Source organism: Mastigoproctus giganteus, chromosome 1 (genome assembly GCF_048544385.1).
Source record: "Mastigoproctus giganteus isolate SK-2022 chromosome 1, ASM4854438v1, whole genome shotgun sequence".
NCBI classification, from domain to species: Eukaryota; Metazoa; Arthropoda; class Arachnida; order Uropygi; family Thelyphonidae; genus Mastigoproctus; species Mastigoproctus giganteus.
In genome coordinates this window covers 136021577-136039379 of record NC_143575.1, presented here as the reverse complement: position 1 = coordinate 136039379, position 17803 = coordinate 136021577, and the positions used below count along the sequence as shown (strand labels likewise).

The 17803-nt window shown below is 37.9% G+C and overlaps 1 protein-coding gene across 2 annotated transcripts in view; it reads left to right on the top strand.

Annotated features, from left to right (window-relative positions):
- Col4a1 (Collagen type IV alpha 1) overlaps positions 1 to 17803 on the top strand; it is a 1206096-nt gene that overhangs the window by 284769 nt on the left and 903524 nt on the right. For both annotated transcript variants that reach the window (XM_090374514.1, XM_090374509.1), the window contains exon 11: positions 16807 to 16926. In XM_090374514.1, the coding sequence (XP_090230640.1) occupies positions 16807 to 16926 (120 nt within the window). The remainder of the gene's footprint in view (positions 1 to 16806; positions 16927 to 17803) is intronic.

The window sequence follows — 17803 nt, the reverse complement described above, 5'->3', positions numbered from 1 at the left end:
TCAACAAAGACTCCAAGATATTTAATATTCTTAATGAACTTTAAACTCTCACAACCAATCAGCACATGAGGTTGTCTACGAACAGATAGGTTCCCCTTTAGCAATAATATTTTTGTTTTTGACTTGGATATTGTTAATTTATGGAAGTTACACCACGCATTCAGATTTTTTATTATTTCATTAGATTGTTGTTCAATTTGTGGCCGTGAAGAGCCTTCAACTAAGTTTACCAGGTCATCCGCATATGCAATCATATGAACATGACTATGTTCCTTTCTTAACCAATCGTCTAATACCAATTTCCACATTAGTGGCCCAAAAACAAATCCTTCAGGACATCCTTGAATAGCAGATTTAGTTACCGAATTCCAACTAGACTTAACTGTAAAAGATCTTTCCATAAAATAATCCATTATGATGCTATAAAGCTGATGGGATCATTTTGCAAAGCAAAACATCAATAACACACTGTCCCAAAAGATATTATCAAAAGCACCTTCAAAATCAACGAAAATGCCAAGAACATATTCTGAAATCGAATCTCTAATCAATTTAACTAAAGATTTTAAAGCATCCTCTGTACTACTCTACCAATATATACAGATGGATCAAAGTCAGAGAACCATGTAGGAGCATCAGCCGTTTTCTCAGATGGCTATTTCCAAAAGAATGTGTATTTGGGTGCATTCAAGTCAAGTGGACCCAATTTTGGCGAAGTCCGGATTGTCTGTGACAGCCAATTCCTCTGCTTGCACCTTCATGTTGGTTGGACTGTTAGTAATCCTGGGTATAACATCCATGCAAAGCACACTGTGGGTGACCACACAGGTGTGAACCAACGTAAGCAGGGGTCGAGGTGTGACGCCCACACCACATGGAGGAATACCGCCCTTGTGTTACCAGGCAGTACTAGGTGGTAGATGACTCTCGTCAACCAGTGCAATATCACCACTTTGCTTATTGGAGGCTTGAAGTGGTGGAACCCATGTTTAGTCTCCAGAGCTAAGTTCTGGTCAACCCTTCCCCATCTCTTCCATCATGCATTATGACTGATGACTTTTGAGGTTATGATGAATATCATGATGAGATCCAATCTTCCTTATGTTTCGAGGGTACAGCTCTAAAATGGTGTTTGCAGGCCGGCTGCTATTTAGTACATGGGACTTCATGTACTTTTTCTGACAGAATCTCTGTTATCCGTTGATTCGACTACTGCTCATCTCAGTTGCCCAAATCGGGCAACTGAGATGAGCAGTATGACTCCTTTCGCCTCAAAGGTGGCACGTGTGCATATGTCCACTCTGTTATTCCCTGTTAGTGACTTGGTAATTTGGAATCTCCTCTTTTCGATCTTCTCTGGTTTAAAATCTCTCTACCTCATTGTGTCAAATTCATCTGTTGTCTTTACCGTTCTCCCAACTCCACTAATCACTTGGAGCTCTTTGCAACTTGACTTTCTCCAGTCCATTTTCCTAATAGTAAGGTAATTTTCCTTGGTGATTTTAATGTTCAAAACTCCACCGGGCTTCTGTTTTCTAGTCACACCGACCCAGCTGGTCGAGATGCTGAGGCTTTTGTAATTACTAATGACCTTGCACAGATTGTTCATTTACCTACAAGAATACCGGACAATCCTAACCATACAGCTAACATGCTTGATCGTTTTCTCACAAACAACCCTTCTAAGTACATGGTCAAAGTGAGTAGTCCTTTAGGCACCTCAGATCACAACTTGGTGATTGTCTCTTGTCCCATGGAGCCTTTATCTCATGACTATTTCCAACCACGTGTTGTTTGGCATTACAAGAATGCAAAATGGAATAACCAGTGAGATTTCTTTTCTTCTTTTCCTTGGTCGGATTACTGTTTCAAAACTTCTGATGTAAACATTTGCTCAGATTATGTCAGTGAAATTATCGTTGGTGGAATGGAATCCTTTATTCCACACTTCACTTTAAAATCTCGTTCTTTATATAAACCTTGGTTATACAATAAATGTGTTAAGGCTGTTCAAGAGAAGAATGTTACATATCGTAATTGGCTTGTTTCCAATTCTTCAGTTTCATTTTCTGCCTACACCAAAGCTCGCAACAATTGTAAAGCAGCTATTAATCAGTCCAAACTAGAGTTTGAACAGGCTAAGAGTAGAAAACTTGCTTCTTGCCCTAATGGTAGCCAAGCATTTTGGTCTCTTGCCAAAGCTATTGGCCACAACAACTTTTGCCCATCATTGCTCCCACCTCTGTCAAAACCAGATGTTCCTATTGTACCTTCAGCCAAGGATAAAGCTGACTTGCTAGCATCCCATTTTTCTTCCAACTCATGTATTAATGATCTTGGTAAAACACCTGCCACCATTCCCAACATGCTCCATTCAATGCATCCTGTGGTCTTCCGTCAAAAGGATGTCAGAAGTATTTTGACGAATCTCGATGGTAAGAAAGTTCCAGATCCTTATGATATTTCTCCACTTGTTCTCAAAACCTGTGCTCCTGAACTTACTCCTGTTCTTTGCCACCTTTTTTCACTTTCTCATTTCAAAGGTGTTTTTCCTTCTGCTTGGAAATTTGCTCATATCCAGCCAGTTCCTAAAAAGGGTGACAAGTCCCTCCCATCCAGTTATCGTCCCATTGCAATTACTTCTACTCTTTCTAAAGTAGTGGAGAAATCAATTAACCACCAACTCTTAAACTGCCTAGAAACCTTCCGTCTAATCAATGATCACCAGTATGGATTCCGTAAGTGTCGATCCACTGATGATATTCTGGCTTATGTTACCCATTTATGGACAGATTCAATGGAAAAGTTCGGTGAAACCCAAGCAGTTGCTGTTGACATCTCAAAGGCTGTCAATCGTGTTTGGCATGAAGGTCTTCTAAACAAGCTTTCATCTTATGGTTTGTCAACTGTTTTTTCTAACTGGTTATCCAGTTTTTGCTCTGAACGCTCACTGAGGGTGATGGTAGATGGCTCTCTGTCTTCTAAGTTCTCCACTAATGCTGGTGTCCCCTAAAGGTTCAGTTCTTTTCCCCACTCTTTTCCTCTTGTATATTAATGATCTCCGTCCATTGACTGGCAATCCTATCCATAGTTTTGCCGATGATAGCACATTCCATTTTGAGAAATCTTGCCCTGCTCAATCAGCTTCAACTTCAACTTCTCAAATATCCGCTACCAATTCCTTAAATGCCAATCTCCAGGTAATTCTCCAGTGGGGCAAAGACAACTTAGTTGATTTCAATCCTTCTAAAATTCAGTCTTGTCTTATATCTTGCAAAAAGGATTCTTCTGCTCCTATGTTTATCTTTGGTGACACTCCGTTTTCTAGGCAAAATGATACATCTCTTTTGGTGATTACCCTGACTTCTAATCTCTCTTGGCAGAAGCACATTACAAATATTGCTTCCTCTGCATCTAAAAAACTTGGTTTTCTCTTTCGCTTTCGGCGTAACTTTTCTGCCAATGCCAAACAGTCTTCACTCTCTACAAATCGCAAATCCGCTATACCGTGGAATATTGTTCCCACATCTGGGGTGCTGCCCCTAAAACCACCTCTCTCTCTCTCTCTCTCTCTCTCTCTCTCTCTCTCTCTCTCTCAGGCTTCTAGATTCCATTCAGAAGAGGGCAGTTAGGTTAATTAATGACTCCTCCCTAACAGAGTCTCTCCTCTCTCTGTCTCATGGACGTACTGTTTCTTCTGCATGCATTTTCTACAGATCCGTGGGCACTGTTCTTCTGAATTGGCTTCTATAATTCCAGCTTTCTCTTTCAAAACAGTCTGAACATGTGCCGCCACCAAGCAATATTCATTTACTGTCCAACTTCAAACTCATAGTACCAACTTTTCATCTTTGTCGTTTATTCATTCAGCTGCCATTTTCTGGAACAAACTTCCTTCATACATTTTTCCTGAAAATTACAGTCTACAGAAGTTCAAGTCTAATGTCAACAAATATCTTCTTTCGTCTTCCAAACCTCAAACCCAAGCAAGGTTTTACCTCTCGTGTTTGTGGTTTTCATAAAAAAAAAAAAAAAAAAAAAAAATGCAGCAGTAGACAAATCCTTTCAGAATGCAGTGTCTACTGTATTGTTTTGGAATGCAGTTGGTTGATTTGGGATTTATTTGGCACATCAGCATCTATGGCTGATGTGCGCCATTGGAATGCAGTAGAATGCAGAATTAGTACCAGTTCAGATAGTCTTGGAGCACTGGTCTTTTGGCCATGGAGGAACATTGTAACACTATTTAATCTTGTAACCAGTTACAATCAGATATGGTGCAATGAAGTCTCTCTCTCTCTCTCACCACATACCAATTGAGAACTGTAATATACTCTGATTCATTTGGTGCAATACAAACCACAAGCAATATAACTGGATATAACCCATCCCCTTCTCAGGTAAATTAAACATATACTAAGAAACTTAACAAAAGAAAAACAGGAAATACTTTTCTACTGGATACCAGTACACACAGGGATAAAAAGAAATGATGAAGCTGACAGAATTGCAAAATCAACAACTAACCTCCTGAAACAATCTTTCCCAGTTTCATATAAGGACTACAAACATCATTTAACACAATGGCAAGAACTCTGGCAAAAACAAACATCAAATAAATTGTAAAATTAAAGCAATAATTGAACATTGGAAAATGAGATCAAGGAGAGAGAGAGAGGAAGTTGTCCTGACTTACTCAAAGAGGACTACCATCAGGGGAAAAGGGAAGGGTTTTTGCTTTTATAAAGGCTACTACTATTCTATACAGTGAGACCAACTGATGATGTTATCAACAGCAAATTCAAAATGGGAAGCATTCAAAGAACTTATCTTGGAAGCTACTAGGCTTTCCATATCAACTAAGAAATATTGTTCAAGGTTTAGGCCTTGAACAATATTTCTTAGTTCTTAGGATGTCAGATGAACTAATGAGACATATTGCAGAGAAGAAAAATGCATGGGATACATATAAATGAACGTGTGACACAGAAGCCTATGATAGATACAAGTTGATCTGTAACCAAGTTACAAAGGAGGTTAGGCAGATTACGAGAAATCTTTGGCAAAGGATGCAAACAAAAACAGCAAAGAGTACTTATGTAAACTCTAGAAGGAAGGGGATGAATCAGATTGATCTACTTGATGTTGATGGTTCAACTGTTGATGATCCTGCTCAGGTAGCTAACAAACTAAATGAATATTTTGCATCGACATTCACAGATCAATGCCAGAGGTGTATTCAACTCTGGTAGTAAGCTAGATAATCTTGTAATAACTGGGAGTAAAGTGGAGGAGAAATTGTTGAAGATAAACACAAGAAAGGCACCTGTGGTAGTAGTAGTGGCATGTGATGCAAGAAAGCAAATTATTGAGCTTTCCTGAAATCCAAGTATATGATATCAAAATTATTTTTTGCATCCAGTTTTGCATGCAGCATCAGCCAAAAAAAAAAAAAAATCACACCATTCCCTCCAAATGCCTGTCCAGTTCCTCCTTAAATTTATTCAACCTATCAACTTCCACAACGACAGCTTGAAGTTTGTTCCAGCAATTAACCACCCGCTGGCTAAAGGCAAATTTCCGCACATCTATTCTACCTCTGTCTTGTCTTAATTTGAATTTATGCCCCATTAGGTTCATAATCTAAACAAGTGGAAGGATCCCATCAGAATTCAGCGTGCTCAACCCATTCAAGGCCTTATATACCTCAATCAGATCACTGCGCAGGTGCCTAGTCTCCAACCACTGCAATTTGCAGAACTTAAGTCTCTCTTGGTAAGAGGATCCTTTCATTCCCCTCACCAATCTTGTTGCCCTTCTTTGTACACGCTCAAGTAAATCTACATCCTTCCTAAAATGAGGCCTCCAGACCTGTACGCAGTACTCAAGGCGTGGCCTGACGATTGCCTTATACAGAGGGATAATCACCTCCTTTTCCCTGCTAGCAAAATTCCTATATATCATTGACAAAACCCCATGACCTGCCCTGGCAGCCTGTCTGCATTGCTCAGAAAACTTCATATCTGCCTGCTGAATTACTCCCAGGTCTTTTTCATTTTCTACCACCTTAAGTGTAGTACCACACAGTTGGTACATTTCTCTGGGGTTACTTCTACCCATATGTAGTACTTTGCATTTGTCAAGGTTAAACTTCAGTTGCCACTTCTTAGCCCATTTGCCCAAATTGTCTAGCATTAGCATTAGCATTAGTAGAGGCATTTGATGCAAGAAAGCAAGCTTATGCAGCATCAGCCAAAAAAAAAAAAAAAAAAAACCCACTTCCACTTCACCCCTCTGTTCGTTCAAAATACCTGTCTAGCTGAGCCTTAAACTTATTTAGGCTATCAACCTCCACCACAAGGGATGGAAGTCTGTTCCACCAACCAACCACCCGCTGGCTAAAGGCAAATTTCCGCACGTCTATCCTTTTGCAGAAACACACTGCCATTACTGTAATTAACAACCCTGCCAACCTTTGTATCATCTGCAAACTTCAACATTAAGCCTGATATACCTTCATTAATATCATTGATAAATATACAAAACAACAGTGGACCTAACACCGAACCCTGTGGGACTCCACTAATCACATTAGTCCAAGAAGAGCAGCACCCATTGATTACCACCCTCTGTCTTCTAGCACTTAACCATCCTTTTATCCATTGTAGCAACTTACCCTTAATACCATTCTGCTCCAATTTGTACAACAGTCTTCCAAGCGCAACAGTGCCAAAAGCTTTCCTGAAATCCAAGTATATGATATCAAAATTATTTTTTGCATCCAGTTCCTTTGTAACCACATCATAATATCCTATCAAATTTGTCAGACAAACTGTGTCTGAATTATTGCTGCAGTCTTGTCTAGATGATCCTGCAATGCATCTTTAACAAGCGACTCCATTATTTTACCCGGAACAGAAGTTAAACTAACTGGTCTGTAATTACTCGTGTCATCCTTCGATCCCCCTTTGTGAATTGGGGATACATTTGCACATCTCCAGTCCGTGGGAACCTCCCCTGAGTCCAAGGATGCTCTCATAATTATGGCTAAGGGTTTGCTTAGTTGCTTTGCCGCCTCCTTTAATATAACTGGACAGATCCCATCCATCCCAGGTGCTTTTCTTACGTTTAACTTCAACAATTTCTCTTCCGCTTTGCTCTTAGTTATTACAAAATCTTGTATCTTGCTACAATTTGATAACCTTCTGCCATTTCCAAACCTTAATAATTCCTCACGTGTGAATGTAGATTCAAAATACTCATTCAGTTTGTTTGCTATCTGAGCAGGATCATCAACAGTCGAACCATCGATGTCAAGTGGACCAATCAGATTCACCCCCTTCCTTTTAGAGTTTATATAAGTAAAGAAATCCTTGCTGTTTTTCTTAGCATCTTTTGCCAAGGATTTCTCGTAATCTGCCTTCGCCTGCTGAACCTCCTTTGTGACCTGATTACAGATTAACTTATATCTGCCATAGGCTTCTGAGTCGCTTGATAATTTATATGCATCCCATGCATTTTTATTCTCTGTTACGAGTCTCATTAGTTCATTTGACAACCATTTAGGCCTAAACCTTGAACAATATTTCTTAATAGGTATGAAACTTTTAGTAGCTTCCACGATAAATTCCTTTAATGATTCCCACTTAGAATTTACTGTTGGTAACATCGTCAGTTGATCCGACTGTACAGAATTTAAAAACTGTCGGAGACCACTGGGTGGATGGGATCCATCCGGTTAGATTAAACGAGGCAGCAAAGGAAGTAAGCAAACCCTTTGCCATAATTATGAGAGCCTGACTCAGAGGAGGTACCCATGGACCAGATATGTGCAAATGTGACCCCAATTCACAAAGGAGGATCAAAGGCTGACACAAGTAATTATAGACCTGTGAGTTTAACTTCTGTTCCAGAAAAATTAATGGAGGCACTGGTTAAAGAAGCACTACAGGATCATCTAGACAAGACTTCAGTTATAGCTCGGACACATCATGGTTTTGTTAAGGGGAAGTCTTGCCTGACCAATTTGATTGCATACTATGATGCAGTCACAAAAGAACTGGATGCAGTGAATAACTTTGATATTATATATTTGGATCTTAGAAAGGCTTTTGATACTGTTGCAAATGGAAGACTGCTGCACAAATTGGAGCAGTATGGCATTGGAAACAAATTGCTGCTATGAATAAAGGGATGGTTGAGTGGAAGAAGACAGAGTGGTAATCAATGGACACTGCTCATCGTGGTCTAATGTTATTAGTGGAGTCCTTCAGGATTCAGAGTTGGGGCCATTATTGTTTTCTGTATTTATAAATGATATTGATGATGGTATATCAAGCTTAATGTCCAAGTTTGCAGACGATACAAAGGTTGGCAGGGTTGTTAAGGACACTACTGACGCTATGCTGCTTCTGCAGGATCTGGGAAGGTTGAACAGATGGGCTGAGAGGTGGCAAATGAAGTTTAACATTGACAAATGTAAAGTACTACATATGAGAAACAGCAACCCCAGAGCAACGTATCAACTCTGTGGTACTACACTGACAGTGGTAGAGAATGAAAAGGACCTGGGGGTTATTGTGCAAACAGACATGAAGTTCTCTGAGCAGTGCAGATGGGCTGCAAGAGTAGCTCATGGTGTCTTGTCAATAATATACAGGAATTTTTCTAGCAGGGATAAGGAGGTGATTATTCCCTTGTATAAGGGAATGGTCAGGCCACACCTTGAATACTGTATACAGGTTTGGAGGCCTCATTTCAAGAAGGATGTAGAGCTGCTGGAACGAGTACAGAGATGGGCAACAAGATTAGTGAATGGAACAAAGGGTTGCTCTTACGAAGAAAGGCTTAAGTTTTGCAAATTACAGTGTCTGGAGACTAGGCACCGGCGAGGTGATCTTATAGAGGGGTATAAAGCCTTGAATGGTTTGAGCATGCTCAATGCTGATGGGATTCTTCCTCTTTGCTCAGTAAAATTACCTGAGAGGGCATAAATTCAAATTGAGGAAAGACAGATGTAGGATAGATGTGAGGAAATTTGCTTTTAGCCAGTGGGTAGTTGGTTGGTGGAACAGACTTCCATCACTTGTTGTGGAAGTTGACAGCCTAAATAAATTTAAGGCTCGGCTGGACGGGTATTTCGAACGAACGGAGGGGTTAAATGGAAGTGTCTTTTTTTTTTTTTGGCTGATGCTGCACAAGCTTGCTTTCTTGCATCATATGCCTCTACTAATACTAATGGTAATGCTGACCAGACTACAAATAAGACATACTCACATCACACATGGTTATGTACTGCATGCCAAAGAACCTCCAAGATGCTAAATATACAATACTATCCAAACAATCAAACGTGTACTGATAGGATTCCCAAATTTTCATAATAATTGTCAACAGATTTTCTCATCATTATATAAAGGAAATCAAAATATCACCCTCAAAGATATCATACTATTGGGGGACCGAGTGTCCCCCTCTGACCCATTCTATTTTAAACTTTCTTAAAAGCCATTGGCACCCTTATATTAATTGGTATCACTGTGACTTTGGTCTCAGTTTATCTTCCACCTGATTGTTCATAAATCAGGAAATCAAAGATCTTGTCTCACAGTTACTACTTCATTTGGTTTTCTAGGTGACTTTAATGCACATCACCCATTATTGTGTTCTCTACCTCAGACAGGCATGGAAAGTTTTTTTTGAAATGCTGATCGACAGACACAATTTAACCTTATTCAATACTAGCTCTCTTGCTATATCCATTTCCCTATCAGATCAACCTCTGCAATAGACCTTTCTATTTTCTCTCCAATTCTCTACCCAAGTGTTGTTTGGGCAACTTTTAATGACCCTCTCAACAGTGAACGTTACCTACTAATATCTAAAATTCAAACGTTCCATTCCTTACCAACAGATAATCCAGTAAAATGGAATTGTTCAAAGGGTGACTGGATTAAAATGCAGCAGGCATTTGACAACCATATCATCCAGTTATTGAACCATATCAATCATGCTACTGAATGCATAAGAAATCAAATGCTAATAGCTGGAACTGCTACCCTTCCACAATATCAAGTCAGAAATCATTAAAAATTAAATTAATGGGGAACAAAGATTGCAAGAATGCAAAAATAGTTCAAAAAAAGAACATATTCTGCAAATATCCAACCCCTTCCAATGTTATTAATTTTAAGCGACTTAGAGCAAGAGCCTGTTATATCAGACAGAAAGCAAAAAAAAAAGAATTCTGGATTAAATTTGCTCCTTCAGTTAATTAAAATACAGATGTCAATCTGATTTGGAGAAAAATAAAGCATTTCGAATGGTTAACATTCCTGTGATATCTACTCCACTGCTTAACTGGAAAGGAGAGGAGCTCTCTACTCTTACAGAAATCTCAAATGCACTAAGGACCGCATTTTTTCATTTGTTCTCCTCAACTGCTTATGACCAATCCTTTCCAAATGTTAAAGATGTAACAGAAATTTAAATTGAATTTCACTGACATATTTACTTTATAATCAACCTTTTATCAAGTTTGAACTGCAGCAATCTCCTGCTAACTCAAGAAGCAGTGCTGCTGCTGGCCCCCAAATTTAGATTAAAAATCACTAACTTCACTGCTGACCTTTTTCAATTGAATTTTTCACTGAACATACATTGCCAAGCTCCTGGCATCATTCCTGTGTACCTAAAATCCCAAAACCTGGTAAAGACCATACTGTTCCTCACAACTACAGACAGATTTCTCTTACCAGCTGTCTGAGCTAAACCATCCAAAAAATAATTCATCTTCATCTTATTTGGTATCTCGAGTCCCAAAACTTAATTAACAACAATCAATTTGGATTCCAAAAAAGTCAATCATTGGATCTCATGATTAAAGTCAAAGCAAATATTAGAAATGCATTAATCAAAAAGGAACATCTCAATATGATCTGTCTTGACATTGAGAAAGCTTTTTACACCATGTGGCATATTGGCATCTTAAAGGATCTACATTCTCTTGTCCCAAGAGGCTATCTACCATATTTCACCCAAAATTTATTTCAACAAAGATCCTTTCAAGTTCTTATTGGCATACTCTCTCTAAAATCTTTGTACAAGAAGAAAGAATCCCACAAGGTTCTGTTCTCATGCCACTCTATTTGGAATTAGAATGAAACATAATCAAACTCATTCTAAAAACAGTGGATTCATACCTTTATGCCAATGACCACAATTTCCTGTCATTCTCAAAACATGAACTACATTGAGCGACAACTGCAAATATCAATAATTGGCATCCAGATATGGACATAAAATGCATCCTGAACCTGAACTCCACTTGGAAAACCATTTTCTTTCAATAGTAAATAGTATTTGTCTACTTGGCTTAAATTTTTACAGTCAGTTAAACTATCAAAAGCACATTGAACATGTCTGGACTGCTTGTCAAAAAATAAATGAACATACTCATAGCCTTATCAACAACAATCTGGGGAGCAGATCATTACACCTTCCTTCACTTATCCATAATCAGACCACTTCTGGACTATGGCATGCCTGCCTTCGATTCTGCTAGAGAGAGTGCTAAATCTTGTCTCAACCCTATTCAACATTTTGCTCATAGGATAGCTCTAGATGCTTTCAGAACATCTCCAGTTGAAAGTCTGTATGTACCTTTTAATTTGATGTCCATCTGATGCATTTTTCTTCTCTGCCAGAAGTCTCATTACTTCATCTGATATCCATTTAGACCTAAATCCTGAATGGTATTTCTTAATTGGTATGAAAAGCCTAGTAGCCTCCATGTTTACTTCTTTGAATGCTTCCCATTTAGAAATTGCTGTTGGTCCCACTTTATAGACTTTAAAAACTGTCTGTGACCATCATAGTCACCTTTATGAAAGCAAAAATCCTTCCCTTTACTCCTGATGGTTGTTATATCTTTTAGTAAATCCCACATCAGCACACCGTCATCACTGCTACCTAGTAATTCTTTTATCTGCAGATTCTTAATGCATGAAGAATCACTACTGGTAATCAGATCAAGAGTATTACTTCCTTTGGTTGCCTCTTGAACATGCTGTTGTAGAAAACAATTGTCCAGTAAATCCAAAAACGGTGTGCTAGTCACCAACCCAGAAGTCCTAGTCAATATCTGGGAAGTTAAAATCCCCCATTATAAAATAATTTGATTTACTGGCGCACTCTATTTCTCTGTACAGTTGTTCAATTTACTCATTAGAGTCATTAGGCCTATACCACACACCTACTCTCAATTTTGATCTCCCAATGCTTATGTCACACCAAACTGACTCAACACCGCACTCTCCAGCGATGTCGACTGGCTTCACTTCCTTGGATTTTATGTGTTTCTTAACTAATAGCATAACCCATCCTCCCTTCCTATCCTGTACACATTGTACTCCCCAACTAACGATTCAGCATTCCTTATATCTGTGTGACACCCTGTATCTGATATCCCAACAGTATCTATCTTTGATATTGTTTACCAGCACCTAAATTCATCGGCGCCTCCGTAGTCAGGTGGGAAGGAGCAGCAGTGCGTAGCACACTCTTCTAACCTAACGCAACGCTTCTTGATTAGATCGGGGTTGAAGCACATCACCACCAAATATGGAGGATGCAAAAAGGTCAGGGAATGAGCACTGCATATTCCCGGAGCAATATGGCCTTAGTTGCTAATGCTCCTAAAAAAAAAAATCAAATAACAAATAACAAAACCTAAATTCATAAAATTTATTTACTAAACTCCTAGCATTGGTGTACACACAAATATACATGTATCTGTTCTTATTCTTAGCTATGCTAACACAGCCCATGTATTTTTATTTAAATGTATCCCATCTCTGTAAAAAAAAAAAAAAAAAAAACGCTACTCCCATTTCACCCCTCCGTTTGTTCGAAATACCTGCCCAGCTGAGCCTTAAATTTGTTGAAGTTGATAGCCTAAACAAATTTAAGGCTCAGCTGGACAGGTATTTCGAACGAACGGAGGGGTGAAATGGGAGTAGTGGTTTTTTTTTTTTTTTTTTGGCTGATGCTGAATAAGCTTGCTTTCTTGCATCATATGCCTCTACTAATGCTAATGCTATTTACTTGTTCTTCTATGACTCCCAGAAATCTGTGAAATCTCCAGAAAGTTGTTTTCCAGGCTGCTGCTCATTCAGTAGAAGCAATGCAAGAATCACTTTCACCTCTGCTAACGGCTAATATTAACTTATTAGTCCGTGTATCTCCCCAAGCTACCAGTTTTCCAACTAACCTAACACCGCCTCAGTAATGCCAGGAAATATTCTTGCACCCTTTATATTTAAGTGTATCCCATCTCTGTAAAAGCAGTCTCTCCTGTTAAGACACACTTTCTTTCTTTTGCTTAGGTTATCCACTTCATTTAAGCTATCAGTTTCCAATTCATTGTGGAAACTGATAGCTTAAATATATTCATGGAAGAACTAGAGAAACCCTTGGAGCAATTGGATGGGCGATTTTTTTTTTTTTTTTTTCTGATGCTCTATAAGTTTGCTTTTTTTTATTCATATGCCACTACTAATGCTGATGCTAATATGACTAACAAAATGCCAGAATTGTAATGCTGGTGTGCAATTTAATTTCAATATTGGAAATTCCTCATGAACTATAGGTTTTAATTTTAATCATTTAACACTGTTACACCTATATCGATTGTGCTTTGAAAGTAAAAGTGTCTTGATATTATAAGCTGTTGCATATACACACCATACACATTCTTATGAAAAAGTGTGCGCATGTATGATTTAATCATAAACACTTCTCTGCATTTTTGTGTACAGGTCAATACTGTGTGCAGATCTGGAGGCCTCATTTAAGAAGGATGTGGAGTTGCTATAACGAATACAAAGATGGGCAACAAGATTGGTGAGGGGAATGAAGGGGTGGTCTTACCAACATTGGCTCAAGTTCTTGAAATTGCAGTGCCTGGAGACTAGGCACACTAGAGGTGATATGATTGAGGTTTATAAGGCCTTGAACATGTTGAGCAAGCTCAGTGCTAATGGGATTCTTCCTCTTGCTAAGATTCAAACTGAGGAAAGAGTTGTAGAGTAGATGTACTGAAATGTAGTAGTAGTAGTGGCATGTGATGCAAGAAAGCAAATGTATGAGCTTATGCAGCATCAGCCAAAAAAAAAAAAAAAATCACACCATTCCCTCCAAATGCCTGTCCAGTTCCTCCTTAAATTTATTCAAGATATCAACTTCCACAACGACAGATGGAAGTTTGTTCCAGCAATTAACCACCCGCTGGCTAAAGGCAAATTTCCGCACATCTATTCTACATCTGTCTTTTCTTAATTTGAATTTATGCCCCCTTAGGTTCGTAATCTGAACAAGTGGAAGGATCCCATCAGAATTCAGCGTGCTCAATCCATTCAAGGCCTTATATACCTCAATCAGATCACCGCGCAGGTGCCTAGTCTCCAGCCACTGCAATTTGCAGAACTTAAGCCTCTCTTGGTAAGAGGATCCCTTCATTCCCCTCACCAATCTTGTTGCCCTTCTCTGTACCCGCTCAAGTAAATCTAAATCCTTCCTAAAATGAGGTCTCCAGACCTGTACGCAGTACTCAAGGCGTGGCCTGACCATTGCCTTATACAGAGGGATAATCACCTCCTTTTCCCTGCTAGCAAAATTCCTATATATCATTGACAAAACCCCATGACCTGCCCTGGCAGCCTGTCTGCATTGCTCAGAGAACTTCATATCTGACTACACAATTACTCCCAGGTCTTTTTCATTTTCTACCACCTTAAGTGTAGTACCCCCACAGTTGGTACGTTTCTCTGGGGTTATTTCTACCCATATGCAGTACTTTGCATTTGTCAAGGTTAAACTTCAGTTGCCACTTCTTAGCCCATCTGCCCAAATTATCTAGATCCTGTTGCAGTAGCAGACTGCCATTACTGTCATTAACAACCCTGCCAACCTTTGTATCATCTGCAAACTTCGACATTAAGCCTGATATACCTTCATCAATATCATTGATAAATATACAAAACAACAGTGGACCTAACACCGAACCCTGTGGGACTCCACTAATAACATTAGTCCAAGAAGAGCAGCACCCATTGATTACCACCCTCTGTCTTCTCGCACTTAACCATCCTTTTATCCATTGTAGCAACTTACCCTTAATACCATTCTTCTCCAATTTTTACAATAGTCTTCCATGCACAACGGTGTCAAAAGCTTTCCTGAAATCCAAATATATGATATCAAAATTGTTTTTTGCATCCAGTTCCTTTGTAACCACATCATAATATCCTATCAAATTTGTCAGACAAGACTTTCCCTTAACAAACCCATGCTGTGTCTGAATTATTGCTGCAGTCTTGTCTAGATGATCTGGCAATGCATCTTTAACCAGCGACTCCATTATTTTACCCGGAATAGAAGTTAAACTAACTGGTCTGTAATTACTGTAATGTGTGGGTACTTGATTGCTGGAACAGATTTCCATCTCTTGTTATGGAAGTTAATAGCTTAAATAAATTTAAGGCTGAGCTAGATAAGCATTTGGAGTGAATAGATGAGTGTAATGGGAGGGGGGTTTTTTGGCTGCTGCTGCTGCTGCATAATCTTGCTTTCTTGCACTGTATGCCTTTGCTAATGCTAATGCTTTGAAATTGTGTGTAGTATAAAAAAAAAATTAAAAAAATGTTTTTTTTTTTGTCCTGCTCTCTTTTGGACTCTGACAATGGCAGCCCTAGGTTTATATTCACTTTAGAAATTGTTATTTTCCCTATGAAAATTGCTGTAATCAAAAGAGGTGGAAATCTTTATTCATTATGAACTTGAACTACAGTGTTGTAATGAATAGCAATCTGGAACAATTTGTTCCTTGTCGAATAATAGTTGGCTTCAGTTAGTCTTATTGTGTAGAGCACTGAAATTTTTTCACATCTAAATGAGCAATCAAGCGATTTGTGGAAAATAAAACTTTCAATTGAAAAATGAAAGTTAACAAAGATTTCACTAATATTAAACTGCTAGTAATAAGCTACATTGGCTCATTGCAGCAATTAAGTAGAGGAATGGAGTCATCTTTCATTGTAGATATTGAAATAATTTGATAATAAAGACTTCATGCATTATATTTTTCTGATTTGCTCTCTTGGGAACTTGTTATCTTTATTATGTACAATGTGTTGTAATGTTAATTAAACCTCCTATTATCAGATAAGGAGCCAGTTATTACTACAACTGGTTATAGCAGTGCCATCAGGTATTTTTAACAAATAATGAACTTTGCCTCTCTTGGTGATGCTATTCAATTAGAAATATTAGTAATTTTAGGTTGATTCATAGGTAACAGTGTCATTTGTAAAATTTGTGCAAGCCCAGGTGTGTCAGTGTCATTGGAGGGAACAAAGGATATCTAAGACAGAAAAACAAAATACAGAGAAGCATTTATTGTTAAAAAAATTTATATCAACACTGTTGAATTATAATGCAGTTCCTCTAGTTAATTATGCGTTTGGTAGATTAAGGTGAGTTTTAAAAAGGTATACTTCAGAAACGCTATATTGACAAAAAAAAAAAAAAAATGCAATTTCTGTTCATGTTTAGAAAAATATCTGTTCTGAGATGGTACACTTTTATGATTTGTAACTAGAAATATCTGTGTGATTAATGATTTCCTTTATAAACTATATGTATTGGAATAAAACCTCCCAATTCTTGGTTATTCTTTTAATTTTTTATATTTTTTTGCATTTCACATTCCTCTTGACTTAACTTTTTTTTTTTTTTTTTTTTTTAAAGGGTGATAAAGGTCTTCCAGGTCCAGCAGGACCACCAGGTGCTTGTGATGTTGGCTATTTTATGTTACCAAAAGGTGTTACAGTAGGTCCTCGTGGCAATACTGGAGACAAAGGAATAAAAGTAAGGCTTGCTTTTATCTTCAAATCATAGAAATAGACACCATAATTTAATGAACATGTGTAATATTTTTTAATTTATGTAACAGTTAAGCAATATGAAAAATATTCAGAATGTTCATTAATAGCTTTGATGATTTTTTTTTTTATGTTCTTGCTTGTTGTAGTGTTTTGCTATATTTTACATGTTCTTCTATGTGCAACTAATTTTTTGAACTCTTGCATCCTTTGCATGTGTCTTTCCTAAGGGATTTTAATGACACAGTGGTGGTGGTGGTCGGTGGTTCTGGCAGTCTCCTCAATGAAGTATTTTTTGTATGTTAATCTCCTGCTTGAGATTACTGGCTATTTTGTGTATACATTTTTTTAATATACATGTCTTGCTTGAATGTTTTGAAAGTTTTATGCAGAAGTATATCAAATATAGGTAACACTATTACTTGTTTACCATTTTGTGTGAGGTAGTATAGCTATTTACATTATGATTGGATGTTTATTACTGTTGCTACAAGAAGTTAAATATTGTTCACTTTATGTTTGAATTATGTTTGAAACCAAATAACTCTTTAGTAAATTAATCTAATTTAAAGAAAGAATTCAATTTCTTTTCCACACAATTTTATTATTATTATTGTTAGTAGTAGTAGTGGTAAATGGTGCAAGAAAGCAAGCAAGCTTATATAGCATCATCTAAAAAAAACAAGCCCATACTTTCCATTTCACTTGTCCATCCCCTCTAGTAGTTTATAAACACTTCCAATATCATCAGACCGTTCCCTCTAACAGTGTGTTTAGTTCTTCCTTGAATTTATTCTAACTGCCCACTTCTACAACACCAGATGGAACTTTGTCCCAACAATCAATTTTTTCTTATGTGCATT